At 38.3% G+C, this 19,801-nt stretch overlaps 1 protein-coding gene across 5 annotated transcripts in view; it reads right to left on the reverse strand.

The window, feature by feature from the left end:
* The window catches only part of NUP153 (nucleoporin 153), a 45,442-nt gene that overhangs the window by 7,697 nt on the left and 17,944 nt on the right, over positions 1-19,801 (reverse strand). For 2 of the 5 annotated variants that reach the window (XM_027676152.1, XM_027676156.1), the window contains exons 3-16: positions 18,256-18,504; positions 16,883-17,022; positions 16,671-16,799; positions 14,761-14,877; positions 14,595-14,639; positions 14,444-14,497; positions 10,089-10,235; positions 9,276-9,328; positions 6,658-6,796; positions 4,921-5,058; positions 4,452-4,544; positions 4,134-4,224; positions 3,727-3,846; positions 1,569-2,183 (exon numbers count right to left, since the gene is read on the reverse strand). In XM_027676152.1, the coding sequence (XP_027531953.1) occupies positions 1,569-2,183; positions 3,727-3,846; positions 4,134-4,224; positions 4,452-4,544; positions 4,921-5,058; positions 6,658-6,796; positions 9,276-9,328; positions 10,089-10,235; positions 14,444-14,497; positions 14,595-14,639; positions 14,761-14,877; positions 16,671-16,799; positions 16,883-17,022; positions 18,256-18,504 (2,130 nt within the window). The remainder of the gene's footprint in view (positions 1-1,568; positions 2,184-3,726; positions 3,847-4,133; positions 4,225-4,451; positions 4,545-4,920; positions 5,059-6,657; positions 6,797-9,275; positions 9,329-10,088; positions 10,236-14,443; positions 14,498-14,594; positions 14,640-14,760; positions 14,878-16,670; positions 16,800-16,882; positions 17,023-18,255; positions 18,505-19,801) is intronic. The other 3 variants (XM_027676157.1, XM_027676154.1, XM_027676155.1) reach the window with 3 other exon arrangements.

Consider the following 19,801-nt stretch of genomic DNA (forward strand, 5'->3'; position numbering starts at 1 on the left):
AGCTGCTAAAAGAATTTCTGGTGATACAAGAAACTGGTAGTCAAAGTTAGCATCACTCAAGTCAATGATCACTGTCAAGTGATGAAAGGCTGACAATTTACTAGAATGATTCATTAGCAAGTCACAAAGACAGGAAACATTCAAAACTACACAGTGACAAAAGAAAAAAAAAGGAACTCAAAGCTTCCAAAGCCACAACTCTCTGTTCACTACACAAGCTACACTGTCTTCAAGAGCAGCAGAAACAGGTTGCCGAGGCACGAAGACAATGCTTGCCTTCAGAGCTTTTGTTTCTGATTTTTATCCCCCTGTGAGATGTCACTTGTTGCTGCACCCCAACAGCAAACTTCAGCTCCACAGTGTGAGGAGTGAGGCAGACACCCAGAAAGCACAAAAGCATCACATAATCATCAGCTACAACTTTAAACCACTGAGGGTGGCATTTAAGAGAGAGGCAGAAGATAATGTCTCAAATTCAAAACATTAAAGACAGGAATGGGTCTTCTGTTCCACAGCACACCCAGAGAATTTATATCCACCCATCTTATCTGCCTCAGTCATGCCCTTGACAGACATAATATAACTGTGCCACGGCAGTCATGGCAAACCCCTCAGTTCTAAAATTCTTCCTTGCAATGGCCAGAGTCTCGGATAATAGTGCCAGCTGACCACTCTGAGGCTGGAAGTCCACGAGAACATGCTCTAAAATGCATTACTCTTAGCTGAAGAAATTCCACTCTTATTGCACAAAAGCACAATCTAGTCCATCTTACATTAAGTGCCCCCCCCCGATGTATTTGCAAGGGTGTTTTCGACATTAAACGATGTTAAGAGCCAATGAAAATTAGTGCTAAAATAATTATCTGTGGTTTAAAAAAGAATAAATTCACTCAATACAGTAACAATCATATAATAGGAAAAAACCCAGAACTCAACTAAAGAAGGCACCAGCGTCCCCAAAGTCTATAAGGACCCCGACCTCCCCAAACAAGGTCACACACGCTCTGGAAGGCTACCATAGCCTTCACAGGCATAGCTGAATATATGGTTTTGTTCTAGCTTAAGACAACTAGTTAAAAACTACACTGCCTTGGAATCTGGCTTCCTACCTCTGCTCAATTACACTCAAATGCTGACTGGAGACATTTTTAGCCATGTTGTATAAATACTGTTTCTACTTAGGTTTTAAAAGAGAAAAAAAAAACCCCAAGAAACCCAGTAGTTTTTAACTCTATGGAGTTCACATTTTTCCCCAATGAAAGTGAGTCAATTGGTTTTAAGTTAATTAAGGCATCCATTTTAGTCATCTTTCCTCACCAGCTGTAAAGCAGGGAACATTTGCTTCAATTCAGCTCTGCACTAATACATTTCACAATCAGTTCAACTCATGTGACAGGCTGGAATCTGGGCTGAGACCTCCAAAGTGCCTGCAACCATTCCTGCAGAGAGCCACTAATCCATCCTGCCTGGCATACAGCCATGCTGCTGAAAATATTTTTTAGACGCAACATATTTTGTTCTGTATAGAATGCACAGAGACTGAAACAACTGAGAAGAAAAGAACAAACCTGCTTTCTCGGACTGACAAGCTACACATTTGGTGTCTTCTGCCTTATTTGATACAAGGCACACTGAACAGTTCCAAGAACCTTTTGGCTGTTTAAATTTGTCTCCAAATCCCAGAGTGACTGTTGTGCCAGCGCTGCTGGAGGAGGATGTCACTGTCACCGAGTTGTCTGGGACCATTGGCATTGTCAGAGCAGGCATCACTCCTGTTCCAGGCTTTGGTGTCTCACATGCTACACATTTTGTAGCTTCAGGTTTATTCTGGACCAGACAGGTATCACAATCCCATGTGTTGGGTGCTGGTTTAAACTTGTCTTCAAAGCCCAATGTCCCTGCTGTAGGGACTGTTGTCTTAGAGGAGACACAATGACTTACACTTATTGTCTGTTTCATACTCTCAACAGCTGACAGTTTAGTAGCTTCACATGTTACACATTTTCCATCTGTGGTTTTGTTCTGCAGACATGGGTCATATGTGTCAGACTGCCAAAACGAGGATGATTGTTTAGAGGTGTCTTTACCTGCAGAAAAACTACTTATTGCAGGCCTTGTATAGACGACTGTGCTTGTAATAGGCTGTGCAGATGAACAAGAGGGTGTTTTCCCAGACATAAAGCCTAGTTAAATAATAAAAAAAAAAAAGGAGAGATCTTAGTGATAAAGCAGTACCCTGCTGCATGTAAGTTACTTATAATACAAGACAGCATAAATTTAAACCAACTGTCAATGGTCACAACTATACATTCCAACGCACCACAAGAGGAAGTCCCTGGAAATCTTATCTAAAGGGATGAAATTTCATATGCTGCGCTGGGACACAACATAACATTTCTTTAAAGCTTGATTTAACTCTTCATTTCCAAGAAAGTTTTAAATACAAATCTCCTATGTATCTGCCACTACAGTGGTAGATACAAGTGTGAACAAACAATACTGAAAGCTGACTGTCATGGACTAGAAATAATCCAATTTCATTTTAAGACACCATGTCCAATCAAATCAAATTTCTAAAGCTATTTCTGCTGTAGTAGATAACTCACATTTACTTTGACAGCTGTACAGCAGTTGGTACCTGGAGCAGTAATAATTAATAAAAATTAAGACAACCAAACAATTTTTATCCATAATCTTTGTTCAAAATGCACTGGACACAAGCCAACTCCTTATTTAAAGGTGACAACTTTTCAGAAACAAGTACCACCAATATGGAAACACTAATGAAAATGCTACAGCAATACATCCTAAATATCAGCACAAATTACTTGTAAAGCTAAAATGTAGCATTTCTTTTTTTATTATTATGTTGTTGTTGCTTTGTTTTTGTTTTTTTTTTTTAGTATCAGAAGTGGAATCTTTGAGCAGTGTGGATTCAGAACCCGCTTCTCTTAAACTGATAAAGAAAACTAATGTCAGTTCACTGGTAAGTCTTTTCTTAAACACACAGCATAATTTCTCTCACTTAGCTCTTTCCAATGTAGAAAGCTGCTGCCTTCTTAAGTAGTATATAGATTTGTTGTTTCATAATAAAAAGATCTGCTACAACTCAAGGCTTATGGGAAAAGATCAAATTCAATAAGTGTGCACACACACTTGACTGAGCAGTTGAAAACAACTGCAATTAAAATATTCTTAAATGAAACGGCCCATTATTACTTAAAATTTACATTTGAATCGATAGTAACTGTTACAATTTAGGGCCAAAAGATTTGCAGCTTTTGAAACATCTTTAGGAATGACATTACCATTCTTCAGTTCTGGAGATGGTGAAGATGGGAAAAGAATGTTCATAAAGCATTTTACAAACATTTCCTTTCCAATTACATAAATGTCATTTATTTAAAACAAAACATTGATTATTTGACTAATTCTTTTATATTTAATTTTCAATTACAACCTAATACGTAAGGAGAAACAATGCATTTGGTTTGAAGTTGCAGTTTTCCTTTCAGCAATGAAAGCCGCTTACAATAGAATCAACCCTAACAGGTGCAGCATTTAATGTAATGTTCTCCTGTGTTTGTATTTATAGCTAACATTGCCTTAACTGTGACAAATGAGGGGCTTTTTTTGTTGCTGTTGTGGTGGGTTTTTTAAAAATCAATGCAATTATTTACAAGTATATTTTTTGCAATATATTTTTTAAAGAGTTCATTATCTCACCAGGGCTTTTTAGGATGTCTAACACACTTCCTTGCTTTAAGAACTTAGCAGGTTTGCAGAGGCCATCGTATTCTTCTTCCTCTTCCTTCTTATTGCTGGTGCTGTTTACAGTGGTGCTACCTGTAAAAGTAAAACAAAACCCACCTTTTACAAAGAAATCCACTTAGTATATATTCACATCTGCTAGAAACAAGAATTTCCACGTTTCATTCCTCTTACATAAGAATCTTCAAAATTCTACCTTGTTTACAACAGTTTGTAGTTACAATTTGTTTAAAAGTAGACCTGTCACTGAAAACACCTTTTGCCTGGAATTTGTAACATGCTCAGAAATGACAGATTACCTATTTCATATACATAAAAAGAGAATCAGTACTTTAGATTTTAAATGCTAAAATTTCTGTTACCTGGACTAAATAAGGATGTCACTGGTGTATCAATGGATCCAGAAAGCTCTGCTGACTTTGCAACAGGAACACTAAATGTAAACTTAATCTGCTATGAAAAAGAGAGATTTTTTAGATTCTAAGTAATTTTAATCAAATTTCACGCAAATAATAACCTGAAATCCAGTCTTCAAACTTGTGGTGGATGCTGGATAACAAATTACAAGTCAGAGATCTATATATTAGTTTTTCCCCTTACCAGGGCCAATCCTGCTTTATTGCTCTGCAGTATTTTACTAAAGCCTTGAGAAAACATTGATCTTTATTTATTTTACTTACAGACAATGGAGGTAGCACTTCCACCTCAGTAGACTTCACAATTGGAGATGAAAATACAAACACAGGACTGCCAACATTACTTGCTGGTTGTACCTGCATTTTCAAAAGAATTAAAGTTTGTATCTAAAAGAAAAACATCCAGGTGAAACAACAACAGCTACCTGAATTCACTATCTAACAGACATTCTGCAGTGAAGTTGGGAAATCTGATCTTTGATATTTCTAATCCACAGCTAAGAGTTATAAGAAAATGAAGCTTGCAAGTGAGTGTGTAAGATGGACAGAAGCCAAATCAAGAACTTTATGCCTCCCTCCCCAGGTCCCAATCGGAACACAACCGTGATTTACTCAACAGGTTATAAACTCATGCTGGTTAGTTTTATGAGCACCATAGAAAAAGTTAACATTCAGCAAAGCAGATGTATACTCATCCTGAAAAGGTGTTCACGATATACAAAGAAAGATTTACCTTGTTTGTCGCTGCTTTTGAAACGGTGCTTGGTGATGATGAGACGGCACTACTGGCAGGGAAACTGAAGTTGAACGTCGGCAGCGATGCAGTACTGATAGGTAGGGGTACTTCGGGTAGTGCTGCTTGCTCCACCTCCTAGGTGTACATTTTAATTGTTGTAAATTTCAATTTTTCTTTAAAAGTTGTAAATTTTAATTTTTCACTTCCTTTAGAAAAGCTGTAGATTTTAATTTTCTTCTTTCACAACACATACTAGCTTCCTACCCTATCCCACCCTTAATTTCTTAACAAAATTAAATACAACAGAGAAATTTATAAGCAGAGCAAATTTTTAAAAGGAGTCCTAACTTCCCCACATAAATCTGCCACATCATTTTTATTTATGGCAGCTCTATTTCCATGCAATACTACATTCATCACCTGTCCAGTAAGAAGACTGAAAGTTAGCTCAACATTGTTACATGTGCAGAACAGAGAGGGGCACAGATCAGATTTGTTTTCTGTACTTTAGTTAATATAGAGAGACATAACCATTCTATGATGCCCTTATCTCTTCAAATTAAGAGTACAACTTCATGGCAAGTAAGAAAGTGTTCCTCTTGCAAAATTAGGTAGGACACCTGCCAAAGTTTCTGAAGTCAATACTGCAGTGAACTTGGAAAAAGACAATGTTTAAAGAAACGTGTGTGCTCCTTTGAGTATGAAAAAACTCAAACCAAACCATAGCACAGAATGTCAAAAAAGAAAGCCTGACAAGCAGCACAGAAGATCATACTCTGTTAAATCTAATCTATATCATGTATCAGGATGCAAAATTTAAAACTCAGAAATCAGTGTACCTTAAGAACTTCTGGTCTTATCCTTGTCTTTCAAGCAGTTTGATTACCAAGACTAGATTAGTTAGGGTTTAAATGGGAATAGCCAATCTAATCACAATTTGCACAGTAGTACCAAGATCTACCCAGAGATCAACTACGCAGAGATGTACATCGCTACTACAGAAATTTAATGTACCCTACAACTCACATATTTCAGAGATTTCATCTTAAGAGTCTATCACAACCTTGATATTGAGACCATTTCTATTATAAAAACATTCTCCAGTATTTACTACTTCTTCATTTTGCATCAGCCAGAAGACTGATTTAAACTTTTCATATTTAAGATCCAGTATTAGGCAGCTTACATAACAATTCAGTCAGGAAAATAAACTTTGGGATAGCAACAACCATTGTTTCATTAAATGGACTTCTGCCATTAAAACAAGAAAAAAAATGCCTCCACAACTTTGACTAAGTGCCAAAAATTGTGAATTATCATTAGCAGGCATGCAGAACACTGTCTTCTGCTTCAGGCTCTTGGCCCCTTACACAACTTAAATATAAAATACAAAATAAGCAAACTTTCTTTTTTACCTTGGCACTTGTTTCAAACATCATTCCTTTATAAAAACTCTACAAACTTCCACCAAATTTATTCATTCAACTACTAATTAGAAACTTTATAGTGTGAAGCATATCCATGATAATACAATTACAGATTTAAAAAACATAAAACCAAAGCTCAGGCACTTAAAACAGATAACTGAACTGGAGCCTGCTCTGAAAGCCACAGCAAAACACCCACAAAACCGAAGTGACATTGTTATAAATTACTATGAGGCAACGAAACTGGCATACACAGCTAATTACTTCAGTAATCTCAGAGAGATCAATTAACCTCAGAGACCCTTACCGGCTGTTGTTTTTGTCCAGATTTTGATGCGGAGTATCGTTCTCTTTCCCTCCTCATTTTGCCACAGGCACTATCCATTCTTCCTCCTGAAGACAGACCATTGGACGCAGGAGTATCGGGTTTGGGGTAGGTCAAATTGCTGGCACAGAATAATGCATAGGTTGAGGAAGGGGGACAGAAAAAAAAAAAGAAAAAAAGGAAAAAAATCAACTTGTCAACTAATTGTTTCAAGCTATTATAGCCACTATTAATCCTAGAACTGTCGCCTTCTAATTGGAATCAAAAAATTGTCCCACAGTTTGCTAAATGCTGGTAAATAGCTGGTGTTCCGAACAGCAAAAGCTGAATAAGAGCAGCAATGACAACGACATACACAAGAAACAGTCACAACATCCATAAAGGAATGATGACTAAGCCAGAAGACCCGAAATAGAAGAACTGTTTTAGCTTGTTATTTTCTAATGTTTGCTTTTAATAGTCCAGACATTGGAAATTTTGACTGTCAGTTCTCTGATTCTGTGATGAGCATGTATCTTTGAAGGGTTATAAAAGAATAACTAAAAATATATGGAAAGGGGGGACGGGAAAGAGCATGTGTGTATGTGTGCGCATGCACACATGAATGCTGCCAACAGCTCTTATGGAATAGAAGAGGCTTAAACTTTTGTTGCCAGATAATATGACAAAAGCTTCACAAGCAGCTCTGGCTTTCCTGAGACGATCAGCAGAAGCAGCAGAGGTGTTTGGGTGTGCCAACATTCCAGAAGTCTTTTCAGACATGAATACAGATCCCTTTTGTAAGGCATACAAAGGCATTTCTCTGTTCATTACAAAAGCCTAGATCCAAACCAGAAGACTTCCTAATCCAAATGGGAAGGGAAAAGAAAAAGAAGAAAAGAAACAACCCCCCAAAACAAACACATACATCCCCCCCACCGAAAAAGAACAAACCCATGCGACATCCCAAAACAGAAGTGGAACTAGGGAAAAACAATGGTAAAAAGTAGTATGGGACGAAAATGAAGTATACCTGGAAAAATTACCATATTAAGCTTATCCTGCAGCTAAGCAGTCAGTTATTACAAAAGTACATTTGATGACACTGAAAGACACCAGGTCAAGTTTCCAGAGGACTGAGGAAAAGAACTGGTCTAAATCTGTCAGATACTTGCAAACAGTCTGCTTAGCACTGTAACCACTGAGAGGAAGCCAGATCCTTAAGGCCATATGCTCAAACTTTTCTCTACTCCAAACTGACAATCAATTTGAATTCTGAAAAAAAATCTTATGTCAAAATACATCTTTATTCAGACAATTATAGCATGTCTATGATAGCCCATATTCCTCTTTTCTGTTAACACCTGTCAGCTTCTAACGGGGAAAGACAGTGTTCTGTCTTCAAGCAAGTCAGTCCAATCTACAATTATGACACAGGTTTAAAAACTAAACAGCCTTTGGTAGACTGGTCAGAGGTGTACCGAAGTACTGGCAGGTAAGCTGCACAAAGGGACTCTGGCCCTTATCAGTGTTGCATCCCTGCTCCAGAACATGACACACAACAAAGCCTGCCTTGTAGAAGAACTAAAAATAATAGAACCATCTACTCTAAAGTCAAAAGTAGAGCACAGCAGTAAAATTTGTGAACTAAATAAAAAGCAGTATCAGTTTTCTAGATCTCCCTTCTACATGGAGAAAGGAATTTTACCAAAGAAAATTTAGAATAATTTGAAAACCCACAATTAAAATCTAGCATCTGTTTGCACCTCTGCCAAAACCAACTCTGCAAAGATGGTTCTTGTAAAGTCAAACTATTTGATGATAAAACAAAGGGCTGGCTTTGGGTTTTTCTGCAAGCCAAAGAATGCCCAAGACAACATAAGATTTCTTAGAAGATGAACACAGAGCCAACACGTTAGCAGATTCCATACTACTCTTCTTTGAAAGGGAGGAATCCTCAAAAAAAGCATATCTTTTGATATAACAGTGTCTTAATTCAAGCATAACCCAAAAGATTAGTTGCCAGGAACGGAGAGCCATCAGTATTATCTGGAGGTGAAGTCATTCTATCTAAGACAAGCGAACACTGTAACGTAAGACAACCTCCTCAAGAAGAAATACAATTATTAACTCCCCCAGAATTTTGTGTTTCAGACACAAGCTAGCATTTGTTCTCAGATGATTCTAAAGGGCTTCTGTTTTTCATGCAAACTCACAGAGCAGACAAGTGACTTCTGTCATGTAAGGAGCATTAGAAAAAAACGTTCCCCCACCTTTTTGCTTAAAAAAGTCCCTAAATATTGAATATACTCCAGAACTGTAAGGCAATTCACATTATGAAGAATTTTCAGACAGAAGTTCCTGTAGGACAAAGCTTTCAGACTCCAAGCAATTATTTAATTAGATGAGACTAACAGCTGCACCCCTGATGAAAGTCAAGATGCACAAATCATTAAACTCTCTCATAATACAATTTTTTCACTTTTTCTATTCCCTTTTACTGAGAACTGTTACTGCTCAAACTGCCACACCCTTTCAAAAGAAGGCAAGCATGCAGACTGCAGTGACAAAGAAGAGGGTGCTCTCCTCTCAAGTGTTTTAAAATAACAGATTTGTCATACCTTTCAGATGGTTTTACAGGCTTTTCTGCAGGAAAACTCTCCTGTGTCATGTCCTGCAAAATAAGTTTGATTTATTTCAAGATTTATCTAAATATATTTATAAACAAAACACAAAGAGAAGACAACCAAATGCAGATGTTTCGTGCTGGTGGTTTGGGGTTTGGTTTGTTTGTTTTAACACCACTGAATATACCTGATCTGCTTAAGCTTGTTCCCTAACTAGTATGCCTATCCACTTAATCTCCAGCCCATGTATTTAATACCTGGTCATTTTTACATCCAGGTTGATACTGGAACCATGGGTGGCTTTTTTTTCTGAAAGAGATACCAATATTGTTTTAAGGAAAGTTTATTGGGGGCTTCATTTACACCAAAGTGATCAGAATATGTAATTAAGAAAGTGATCCGAATGGGTAATCGTCAGAAATCTCACTTGGAGCCCACAGCTCACCAGAAAGACCTTGTACACAATATCAGCATGTTCCATCAGTGACAGCTTTGTGTATAGGAGCATATGAAAAGGAAAAGTTTGTTTTTGTATTTTAATATTCTTTCACTGAGAACAGCCTGGCCCAATAGCACATCATCACATTCCGAAAAGAAGCACCAGCCACACAGTGTGCCAAAGATACAATTACGTTCATAAAACCTCTAAGTATCTCCTTCACAGTGGTTCCCACTGTCTTAATGCTTACCTCAGACATACTATCAATACTCTGTCAAGAAAGAGCAGAATAACTTAGTAGAATAACTGGTTAGAGACATTCCAAGCTTGTAAAAAGCAGGCAAACAAGGACCATAAAATTTACTTACTTGATGCTCTCTATCTCCCCTTTGGTGAATTTTTCTGGAATTAGTAGCTGGTTTCAGAGATGGTTTAAAATACGTGATCCGACCCCCTGACAGGGAGATTGGCTTTGGTGTCACAAGTTTCTGGACAGGCGGATGCTGTGAATCCATCTTTGGAAGGAAAGCAGCAGTCAATTTATCCTAGCACCCATCCAAATTACCACAGCATTTACTGATAAAAAAAGTTACAGAACCATAAACCTCACATCAGCCTCAGCACCCAGTGAAAACTATTTGGAAGTGTTGAAAACATTTAGCTTGCAGAATGAAATCACTTTATCAGTTATAAAATCCAAAAAGCTACAGAAGTAGTCAAAGTCTGACTGAACCCTATGTCAAAATTTGGCAAAATAAATCATATTACTATTAGCAAAATAACTCATGTTTTTATAATATGCTTCCATCCTTTCCTCTCCTCTGCTCTTGTTGTTTTTTGGGGTGTTTTTACTGCCTAAATCCATTATTTTAACATGCAAAATGTAAAGCAGTGTTAAACCAGATTCTGGGTTTCATTTTTTCTACATTTTCCTCCTCTGAAGTTAACATTGAAAAAAAAAAAGTTGTAAAATAACTTTAAAATAGTCTCATTCATTAATACATGTTCCAATAACATGTATATTAATGACTTTCATTTGATGCTGTTAAAAGTACTGGCCTGACTTTCCTTGTTAAAGCATTTTCACAGACAAAAGCTGATTTTTGACAGAAAGCACTGTACCTTCTACAAAACTGGCTTAACTGAATTGAGAAAGAAGAAAGACCCCAAAAGGCTACACTATTTACCAAATCATCTGCAGTCTTGATGATCAGAATAATCAGACTTAGGATATATGCTATTATTTAAATTAATATCAACAGAAAACTGTGTTTACAATGCAGATTTAATTTCAAAGTATCTCACAACTCTTGCTAATGAAATTCATGTTGCACCATGTATAAAGTTACTTCATTCTAAAAATTATTAAACTAATTTCAAAATCTTGAGTAAAATGTACTTTATTTAAGTTCACAAAAGCATTTTGAGTGAAGAATGGTCCACTGTTGGAATTAAATAAAAAAAAAATAGAATTGGAATAGAGTATTTTCAGCTGGAAAGGACCAACAAAAATCATCTGACTGGTCAATGAACTACCTGACCACTTCAGGGCTGACCAGAAGTTGAAGCATATTGTTAAGGGCACTGTCCAAATGCTTCTTTAACACTGACAGGCTAGGGGCATCTCTAGGAAGCCTGTTCCAGTGTTTGACCACACTCTCAGTAAAGAATTGCTTCCTAGTGTCCAGTCTAAACCTGAACTGATGCCACTGGATCCTGTGGAGATCAGCACCTCCTTCTCTACTTCCCCTCCTCAGGAAGCTGTAGAGAGCAATTGAGGTCATGCAATTGAGGTCACCCCTCAGCCTCCTTCTCTCTGAACTAGACAAGCCCAAAGTCCTCAGCCATTCCTCCCAGGACAGGCCTTCCAGCCCTGTCACCAGCTTTGTTGCCCTCCTGTGGACACATTCAAGGACCTTCACATCTTTCTTCAATTGTGGGTCCAGAACTGCACACAGTGCTCAAGATGAGGCTGCACCAACGCTGAACACAGTGGGACAATCCCCTCTCCTGACCACTGGTTGTGCCGTGTTCGATGTACCCCAGGACGTGGTTTGCCCTCTGGGCTGCCCAGGCACACGCTGCTCACACTGAGCTACTGCTGACCAGCACCCCCAGATCCCCTTCTGCAGGGCTGCTCTCCAGCCATTCCTCCCCCAGTTCATAGTTGTGCCCACATTACTCTGACCTTGGAGCAGTATCCCACCTGCCCCATCCAACCTGACCTTAAATGTTTCCAGGAATGGGGCATCCAACACCTCTCTGGACAACCTGTTCAAGGGCTCTTCCATCCTCATCTCCTTATACCTAGTCTAAATCAACTCTCTTTTAGGTGATAAACAATTACCCCTTGTTCTATTGCAACAGGCCCTGCCAAAAGGTCTGTCCCCATCTTTCTTCTAAGCCCCCTTTAAATACCGAAAGGTGATACACTTATTGCGGTAAGGTATCCGTGAAGCCTTCTGCAGGGTGAACAACCCCAACTCTCTCAGTCTTTCCTCACAGGAGAGGTGCTCCATCCCTCTGGCCATTTTTATGGCCCCCCCCAGTGGACCTGCTCCAACAGGTCCCTGTATTGAGGCCCCCAGAGATGGATGCAGCACTCCAGGTGGGATCTCACCAGAGCAGAGTAGAGGGAGAGAGTCACCTCCCTTGACCTGCTGGCCATGCTGCTTTTTATGCAGCCCATAACACAACTGGCTTTCTGGGCTGTGAATCCACACTGCCTCTCAATTCACCCCCAGCCCTGTACTGATGGGCCAACTGGGGGTTGCCCCAACCCAGGTGCAGAACCATGTGACATTCCCTTCTTTTAGAGCCTGTCCTGGTCCCTCTGGATGACATCTCATCCCTCGGGTGTGTCAACAGCACCACTCAGCTTGGTGTCACCAGCAAACTTGCTGAGGGTGCACTCAATCCCACTATGTCATTGATGAAGATCCAGCATTTGGACTTGCTAAATTTCACCTGACTGATGACTGTCCAATGCTCCAATCTACCTAGATCCTCCTGCATAGCCTTCTCTCCCTAAGGAGAGTCAACAGCACTTCCCTGTTTCATATCATCAGCAAACCTGATAATGGGGCATTCGACTACTCCCTCCAGATCACTGACAGATATATTGAACCACACTGGCCCTAGAACTGAGCCCTGAGGAATAGAGCTGGTGACCGGTCACCAGCCAGATGTAACCCCATTCACTGCATTTCTTTGCATCCTGCTGTTCAGCCAGTTCTTCACCCACTCATCCCACATTTGGACAACTTGTCCAGAAGGATACTGTGAGAGACAGTATCATAAGCCTTAAAAAGTTCAAAATCTACATCCACCGCCTTCCCTTCACATGTCAGGCAGGCGATGTTGTTGTAGAAGGATATCAAATTAGTTAGACAAGTATGTACAACAACAACAACAAAGTCACCCAATTACATGTTCAATACACTAAGAGTTATTCTGTTTGGTGCAGATCCTCAAAATAAGAAAAAACACAAAAAAAAAACTTGCAAAAGTTTTGCCTCAGTGTTCAAGTGCCATGTCAACCACTTGTTTGCTTTAGCAGAAAAACACACAACCCTCTCCTTGGTGCACACTATCCTCTCCTCCCTTGTCATCAAGGGCTACCCTTTCCCTGCCAAACTATGAATTCTAGCATTATGAATAGACAATTTCTCTATTTTTACCCAGTGGCAGCTGTGCGCAACATTCACTTTCTGACTGATGTCAGGGGCTACACTGCAAATCCAGAAGATCTTTCTTAATGCCTTGTCACAGGTGTGGTTCTGCATTTTAACTGAGAATCTGTATCAGCTTTGTTTTCAATTATTTGGATAATATTTTTGGTAAAGAAATTATATGCTCTACTTTTCAATGGTCTTGTAATTTAGCACATGGCCAAAGAAACTACAGGAACTCTGAGATGTTTATAAATTCTGAAGTGACCACATAATTAATTACACTCCTAATTAAGCTATTAGCAGAGAAACTTCTTGAGACATTCTATCCACCTTCTCATTACAACAACAGACAAAAAGTTTGCATGGAAGAAAAACTACACTTTTGTTCCTTTGGTTGCCTGATCTTAAAGTGACCTTTTGTGGGTTTTACAATTAACAAACTTGATACTTCAACTTTTTTTTTAACAAAAACAAGGAAATAATGATTTACCACAGCATTATCACCAACTCAGTGCTACCTCCAAATAGGAATTTAGGAACATAAATTTACAGAAGTGACAACATTTAACAATTTTCCTTCTCCTTCCTCTGAGCAGTTATAAAAAACATAAATATTATCTTTTTCTCAAAATAAACATGGAAAGCTGTACAAGGTCTGATTCAATCAATATTTTTCTACTTCTGATCATTTCTGCAATAAAAAGCTTTTGTAAACAGGAATATTAACATGGAACTTAACCTCAAGTTGCCCCCAAATAAAACTACTTTGTGTGTTATAGAGAAGGTGTTCTTGACTGACATATCAATACACCACCACACAAATATAACAGAATTTTCAACCTGAGTAATCTTCACAGTCCTTCATCTGGTGTGGGTAGAAAAGACATTTTTAGCTATTACCACACAGGCAAGATAGCTATAATTCACACAATGCTAATAGTAACTTCAATTCATGCGTACGCTTCTCATTGAGATTTGTGACATTTCTTCTGACAGCTACAATGCACAGAAAGTTATCTATCTCAGCTTAAGATGTTACTGGTTCTTACCTGGTTTTGTCTGGATTGGAAGCTAGTCATATTCAGCACACTCCTGTCCACAGGCTATGGGGGGAAAAAAAGGCCTAAATATTAGCAAACGTTTTTTCCCCATAAGAGGGTTCCATCTAACGAAAACATGGGGGTTTTGCGATCAACTTACAGAAGACAATGGACTAGAAACAGAAGATGGAATCCTTTTAGCATCCTGTTGAGAAAGCAGTGCAGTAAATTAAACAATGACAAGTACGATTTTCATCCTATAGTTGCACATATTTACTATGTTTTTCAAGCACGTGAAATAAAACATGAAAAGGAGTGCCATTTACCGCCAAAGGGCTTGACATCTTCTCCAATGTCTGCAAGATGCGCCGCGCTGTTGAACTTGTCACACCGTAGGATTGCACATTTGCCTGTTTAGCTTTCATTTGTCTTTTTAATGGTGGCTGAAAAATTAGCATTGCCAATGTTATGATGCTGGATTTTGAGTTAAACATACGTGTATTTTGTGCCCTATGGATACAATGATGACATAACCAATACTTATAATGACAAAGAAAAATGTACTCGCAGAGCATTCAAGCCATGAAGAAGAAAATACACACTACTGACTTTACAGAAGTTTAAGTGGGGTAGGATAAAGCAACAAAAGAAATACTTAAATTTAAAAGGTCATAAAATGGAAGATGTTAGGCCTGTAGAGTCTCTGAAGCAGTGATTAGGAAAACAGAACTGAAGCAAAGGCTTGTGCTGCAGAAAGTACTTTCAGTAACAAAACAGATCTTGGCGTTTCATGATAGTGTAATGTGCCATCTTAAAACCACTGTATACAATCATCATCAGAAATTTCTAGTTTTATTTCTCTCATTTCCTCCCTTCCCCCAAGATTACAACTGACTGCAGATCTTTTTACTCTGCTTAAACAGATAAAGCTCTGATTTGAACTGTAACAGATCTCATCATGATACATTGAAAAAATAAATGTTTTATTTGTACCATGACTTTGAACATAAGTTAAAAAAACTTCAGTGTGACCCTTTTTTTCTTCCTTAAAATTACACTAAGCCTCTCATGTAACCACATCACGCTTTACCACACTACTATGTGAAGACAGGAAGCAGATCACAGCATATAAAAAACACAAGTGAGACTTGCTCTACTCTACAGCATGCAGCAACAAGCAAGCTAGTCTCTCCCTTAAAAGCCTGGTATTTGCTTCCTCTTTTCAGTACAATCCACATTTATTTTTGTAAAAATAAAAATAGCTGATCAAAGAGGGCTCCTAGCTTACACTCCTAGAAGTTTTAAGTGTTCTGAAGTTTGACTCAACACCATGCCCGGACAAACTGCAAATTGTCAAGGTTTCCCCTAAGTCAGGAACTTGTAGGTCCCCTTGTTCCATAGTAAAAAAGAAACAGACTGCCAGAACAGGTCCAGCAAACTCTAACTGCCAGTTTCTTAAATAAAGTTTCTTTTGGCTTTTAATTTTTTTTTTTAATAAAAGTCTTTTTGACTTAAACACAACACATTCCAATCCAATCAGATTTTACTGAATTTCTTTTTAGATTCAACTCTAGCTACTGAAAGTAGTAAGGATTTTTAATTGCTGGTTCATTTTAGAACACAAAGAACACTTTGGGGCAAGCAGCTCTTCTCAAGAGCTACGATATAGAGAATGATAGTAAAATAGAGAGGACTTATTGTTTATCTTGAGATTGCATTGAGGATTGCATGCCTCTAAGTAACAAAAGAGCAAAGGATGAGCAAATTTGGCCTTTGGGTATTACTATATTAAAGAATGTACAGTTTTACACAGTATATTCATAGTTAAGAGTGTAGGATCTACAGACAAATATCAACTTTTGTTACTATAAGTTTTCAAAGTTATGCCATCATAGTATTTATTTACACATTATTTTAACATAATACTGTCAGAGGCAGACAATGGCAGAAAACAGAAATTTTCGAAAGAGGTAACAACAGAGGAAATCCCTACAACAAACAACTACCCAGCAACTAAGATGCTACTGTCATTCTTGTGCATTATGGTAAATATTTCTACATAAATTGAGAATTTAAACAAAGATGCCTCTTTTTCACTCTTGTAGGCTGAGAGGGCAAAAGAGGAACTGTTTTCACATTTTCAGTGTTCAGTTCCCCACTCAGAGCTTTTTAGGGAGAGCTACCCCTTCTGTACTTTGATTACATTTTCCCCCACACCACACTACTATTTTCATACCTGATAAGCAGAAATCTGCACTTTTGTCTGCCTTGCCGCTGCAGCGGCACCACCATAAGAGGTCTTTCCAGGGTAAAATGGAGAATCCCCAAGCTGCCTTGTCTTAAAGACAGAAGTGTTTCCAAGTGACTACAGAAAGGTATTATGGTAAGTAGTTAGTAAAAATGGCTACACATTCAAACTGATTAAACTTAATACTGTGCAGTACTTACAGGAGAGGGAGATCCAAAAGCAGATAAATTGAATGCAGGTTTTTTAGAGCTAGATGCAGGATGCTGTGAGAGGGAATGAGATCTTTCAGCCTCTGGGGACCAGAGCAGTGGTGCTGAAGTATTTTTTGAAACTGTGATATCTGCCAAAATGACACATGCTTTATGTAAATGCCTCATATACATAGAGAACTGTAATATTAAAGATATTTTATCTTTATTATCTCTGATATTTTATCAGAGTTTTTTAATATGAAAAAGTAAGTCTTACAGAATTAAAAAGTCCCATTACACTCAGTTCTCCAGCACTCTAAGCTTCAGAGTTCTTCAAACAGATTAGTTTCACATATGGTATGAAAACCAAGTATCAACTGTGAACCTAAATTCTGTTCAGAGAACTGCAAATACATTAGCTTTGAGTAATCTTTCAGAAGCATGTACAAATTAATAGCATGCTTCCAGTGCAGAGCAATTCTATTTTTATTTCTTTCATGGTAAAATAAAATGGAATGGCATAAACACTGGTGCATCTATAATGGTACAAAGTTCTTCCTATGTTGGTAAAGCGCTGGAGGCCACCATAGGACAGAACTGCATCCTAGTAAACTCAGGTTATATTGCTAAGCCCAGGCAATACAAACTGAAGAACTGTAAAACTACGGTCTCCAGAGAACTGGTTAAGCATGACTCCATTCCCACTTATACAGGGGATTAGAAAAACTTGCAAACCTGCTGTTTGCCCTTTCTCAGTGAGACACCTAGGTCCCCATCTTTTTCAATACAATGTTTAGGGTTTTTTTTTTAACTTTAAAATTGTGTACATTCCTTACTGAATTCAGTAAAAGACATGGCAGTATTGACAACTGATGCCTTCTACCAAGAAAAGCAAAAAAAGCTGCCCAGACTTTTTCAATCAGAATAGTTCCATTATTGACTCCTGGTAAAAAAAAAAACAAACAAAAAAACACATGAAAATATCTTGTGTTTTCATCTGTCACCTATATCTACTCACATTTAACCAGCTGTGAGTTAGATATTCAAGGTAACTCCTCCTCTAGGTCAACCTAGCTGTCAAGCTACAGCAAATCATCTTCAGCTCCTACTATCCCAGTTCAAGATTTACAGATAATCCAGCTAAAAGTGTATTTATCAGCACCAACTCTTTAGAACATCAGGGACTCATAACTGTATTCCAAAGTATGGTTCTATTTAAAAGATGACAGGATTATATGCTTCTAATATATTAAAAATGAAATTTAATTCTAACATCCAAAGCTGACATTCACCTACTTTACTTACTAAGGCAATGTGAAATATTAAAGAATACAAAGTACTTCATGTTACCAAACAACTCAATTAGAGAACACAAAAGTTACCTTTATCAGATGCTCTAGAGGAGAAGCCACTGGTTGTTGAGATGTTATCATCATCATGCTGAGAGGTAGAATCTTTTATTTCTTTTACCAGAGACAGCCCAGGACTGCCAATGCCAAGTGTGGAAGATGTGGAGGGCTGACAGTGTGGTACTGTGGGATCCAACACAGCACAGTTCAAATGGCTCCGATGGAGAGAGGGCCTTGTTAACACATCTGAGAAGTTCAGTGCAGACCTACTCGTGGATGGTTCTAAACAAGAACAGCGAGACAATTAGCTTTCCTATAGATAAGCTCACAGAAGCCAAAACCTGTTTTCTATCAACAGCAATGTTATTGCCAAGTTCTAAGCACAAAAATAGAGAAGACGAATTTAACTTCTTCACCCAGATAGGGTTTCATCTGTCTGACTGCAACAGCAATACCGCTTGAAATATTAGTGTTCTGGTGTCATCATCACCCCTTCCAAATTCTACCGTATCAGGTCATGCTACAGACAAAAACAATTCTCCTCTCCATTGATTTTTGAGATTTTGGCACAAAGGACAAGTAAGCAACATGGCCTTGGTTGAAAGATGGGCATTATTTCCTCACGAAAGGAGTCTGTAAACACTGCCAGTGTCCTGCAAAAAGTAGTCTCACAGTTCCCACTTGCCACATGAACAGAACAGCTATTAATGGCTATCTTGCCTGATAGCCATGTAAATCTACAGTCTTTACCAGGAATTCTGGGTATGAACAGGATTTTGAGTCACTACCCTCTTGGTATTTGCAGTGAAGCTCAAACTACCAACTTTAATCTACATAACCACTGCAGTGGGTAATTCTCCAAAGGACTGATAGATTTTCAGGACGGTCTTGTTTGAGATAAAGAAAGTGTGTTATCAGACTGAAGGCTGGTCAAGCAAAGGAATACAAGCTCTAGCACACTGGTATCTCAGAGCTGAAGAAACAGGTTCTCTAAAATAAAAATACCAGTAATAATAAAAAAACTTAGTATTAACTATAGAAAGAAAGATTAGGCTACAACATCCACAGACTGCAACACCAGCCACTAAAAGTTCTAGGGTGTCCCATCTGCTCCCGATTTTCTGGAGCTAGAAAGTTTGCTGTGCAGCTGTTCTTACTGAAAGGTCCTTTCACACAGTTCTTCAGGAAAGCCAACACATGTTCCTCACTCATGAAGACCTTTTCTATTCCTTTATACAAACTTATTCTCAAGCTACAGCTACACAGAGAGCAATAACGCTCCTTATTTACAATTAGACGACATTGGTGACAAAGATATTTCCTCATTACTTTTTGTTCTGCCAACAACAGAAGCAACTGACGTTCCACACAGATGGTTATGTACAAGCGGTCAGACAAAATTTGTCTCTTTATCAAAAACTGAGTTCCACAAAATTGCTAATTTAATAGAAAGTCAAATGGGAGCATACGCAAATTTTTAGAGTCCCACAGAAACAGTGAGAGGCAGAGACATAAAATACAGATTAATCTTTCATATAGTAAAGGGGTTGCAAACTTCTTTGCCAAGGGGCCAAATAGT

The sequence above is a fragment of the Neopelma chrysocephalum genome, unplaced genomic scaffold (genome assembly GCF_003984885.1).
Source record: "Neopelma chrysocephalum unplaced genomic scaffold, ASM398488v2 Primary Assembly neopelma1_26b, whole genome shotgun sequence".
Taxonomy (NCBI): domain Eukaryota; kingdom Metazoa; phylum Chordata; class Aves; order Passeriformes; family Pipridae; genus Neopelma; species Neopelma chrysocephalum.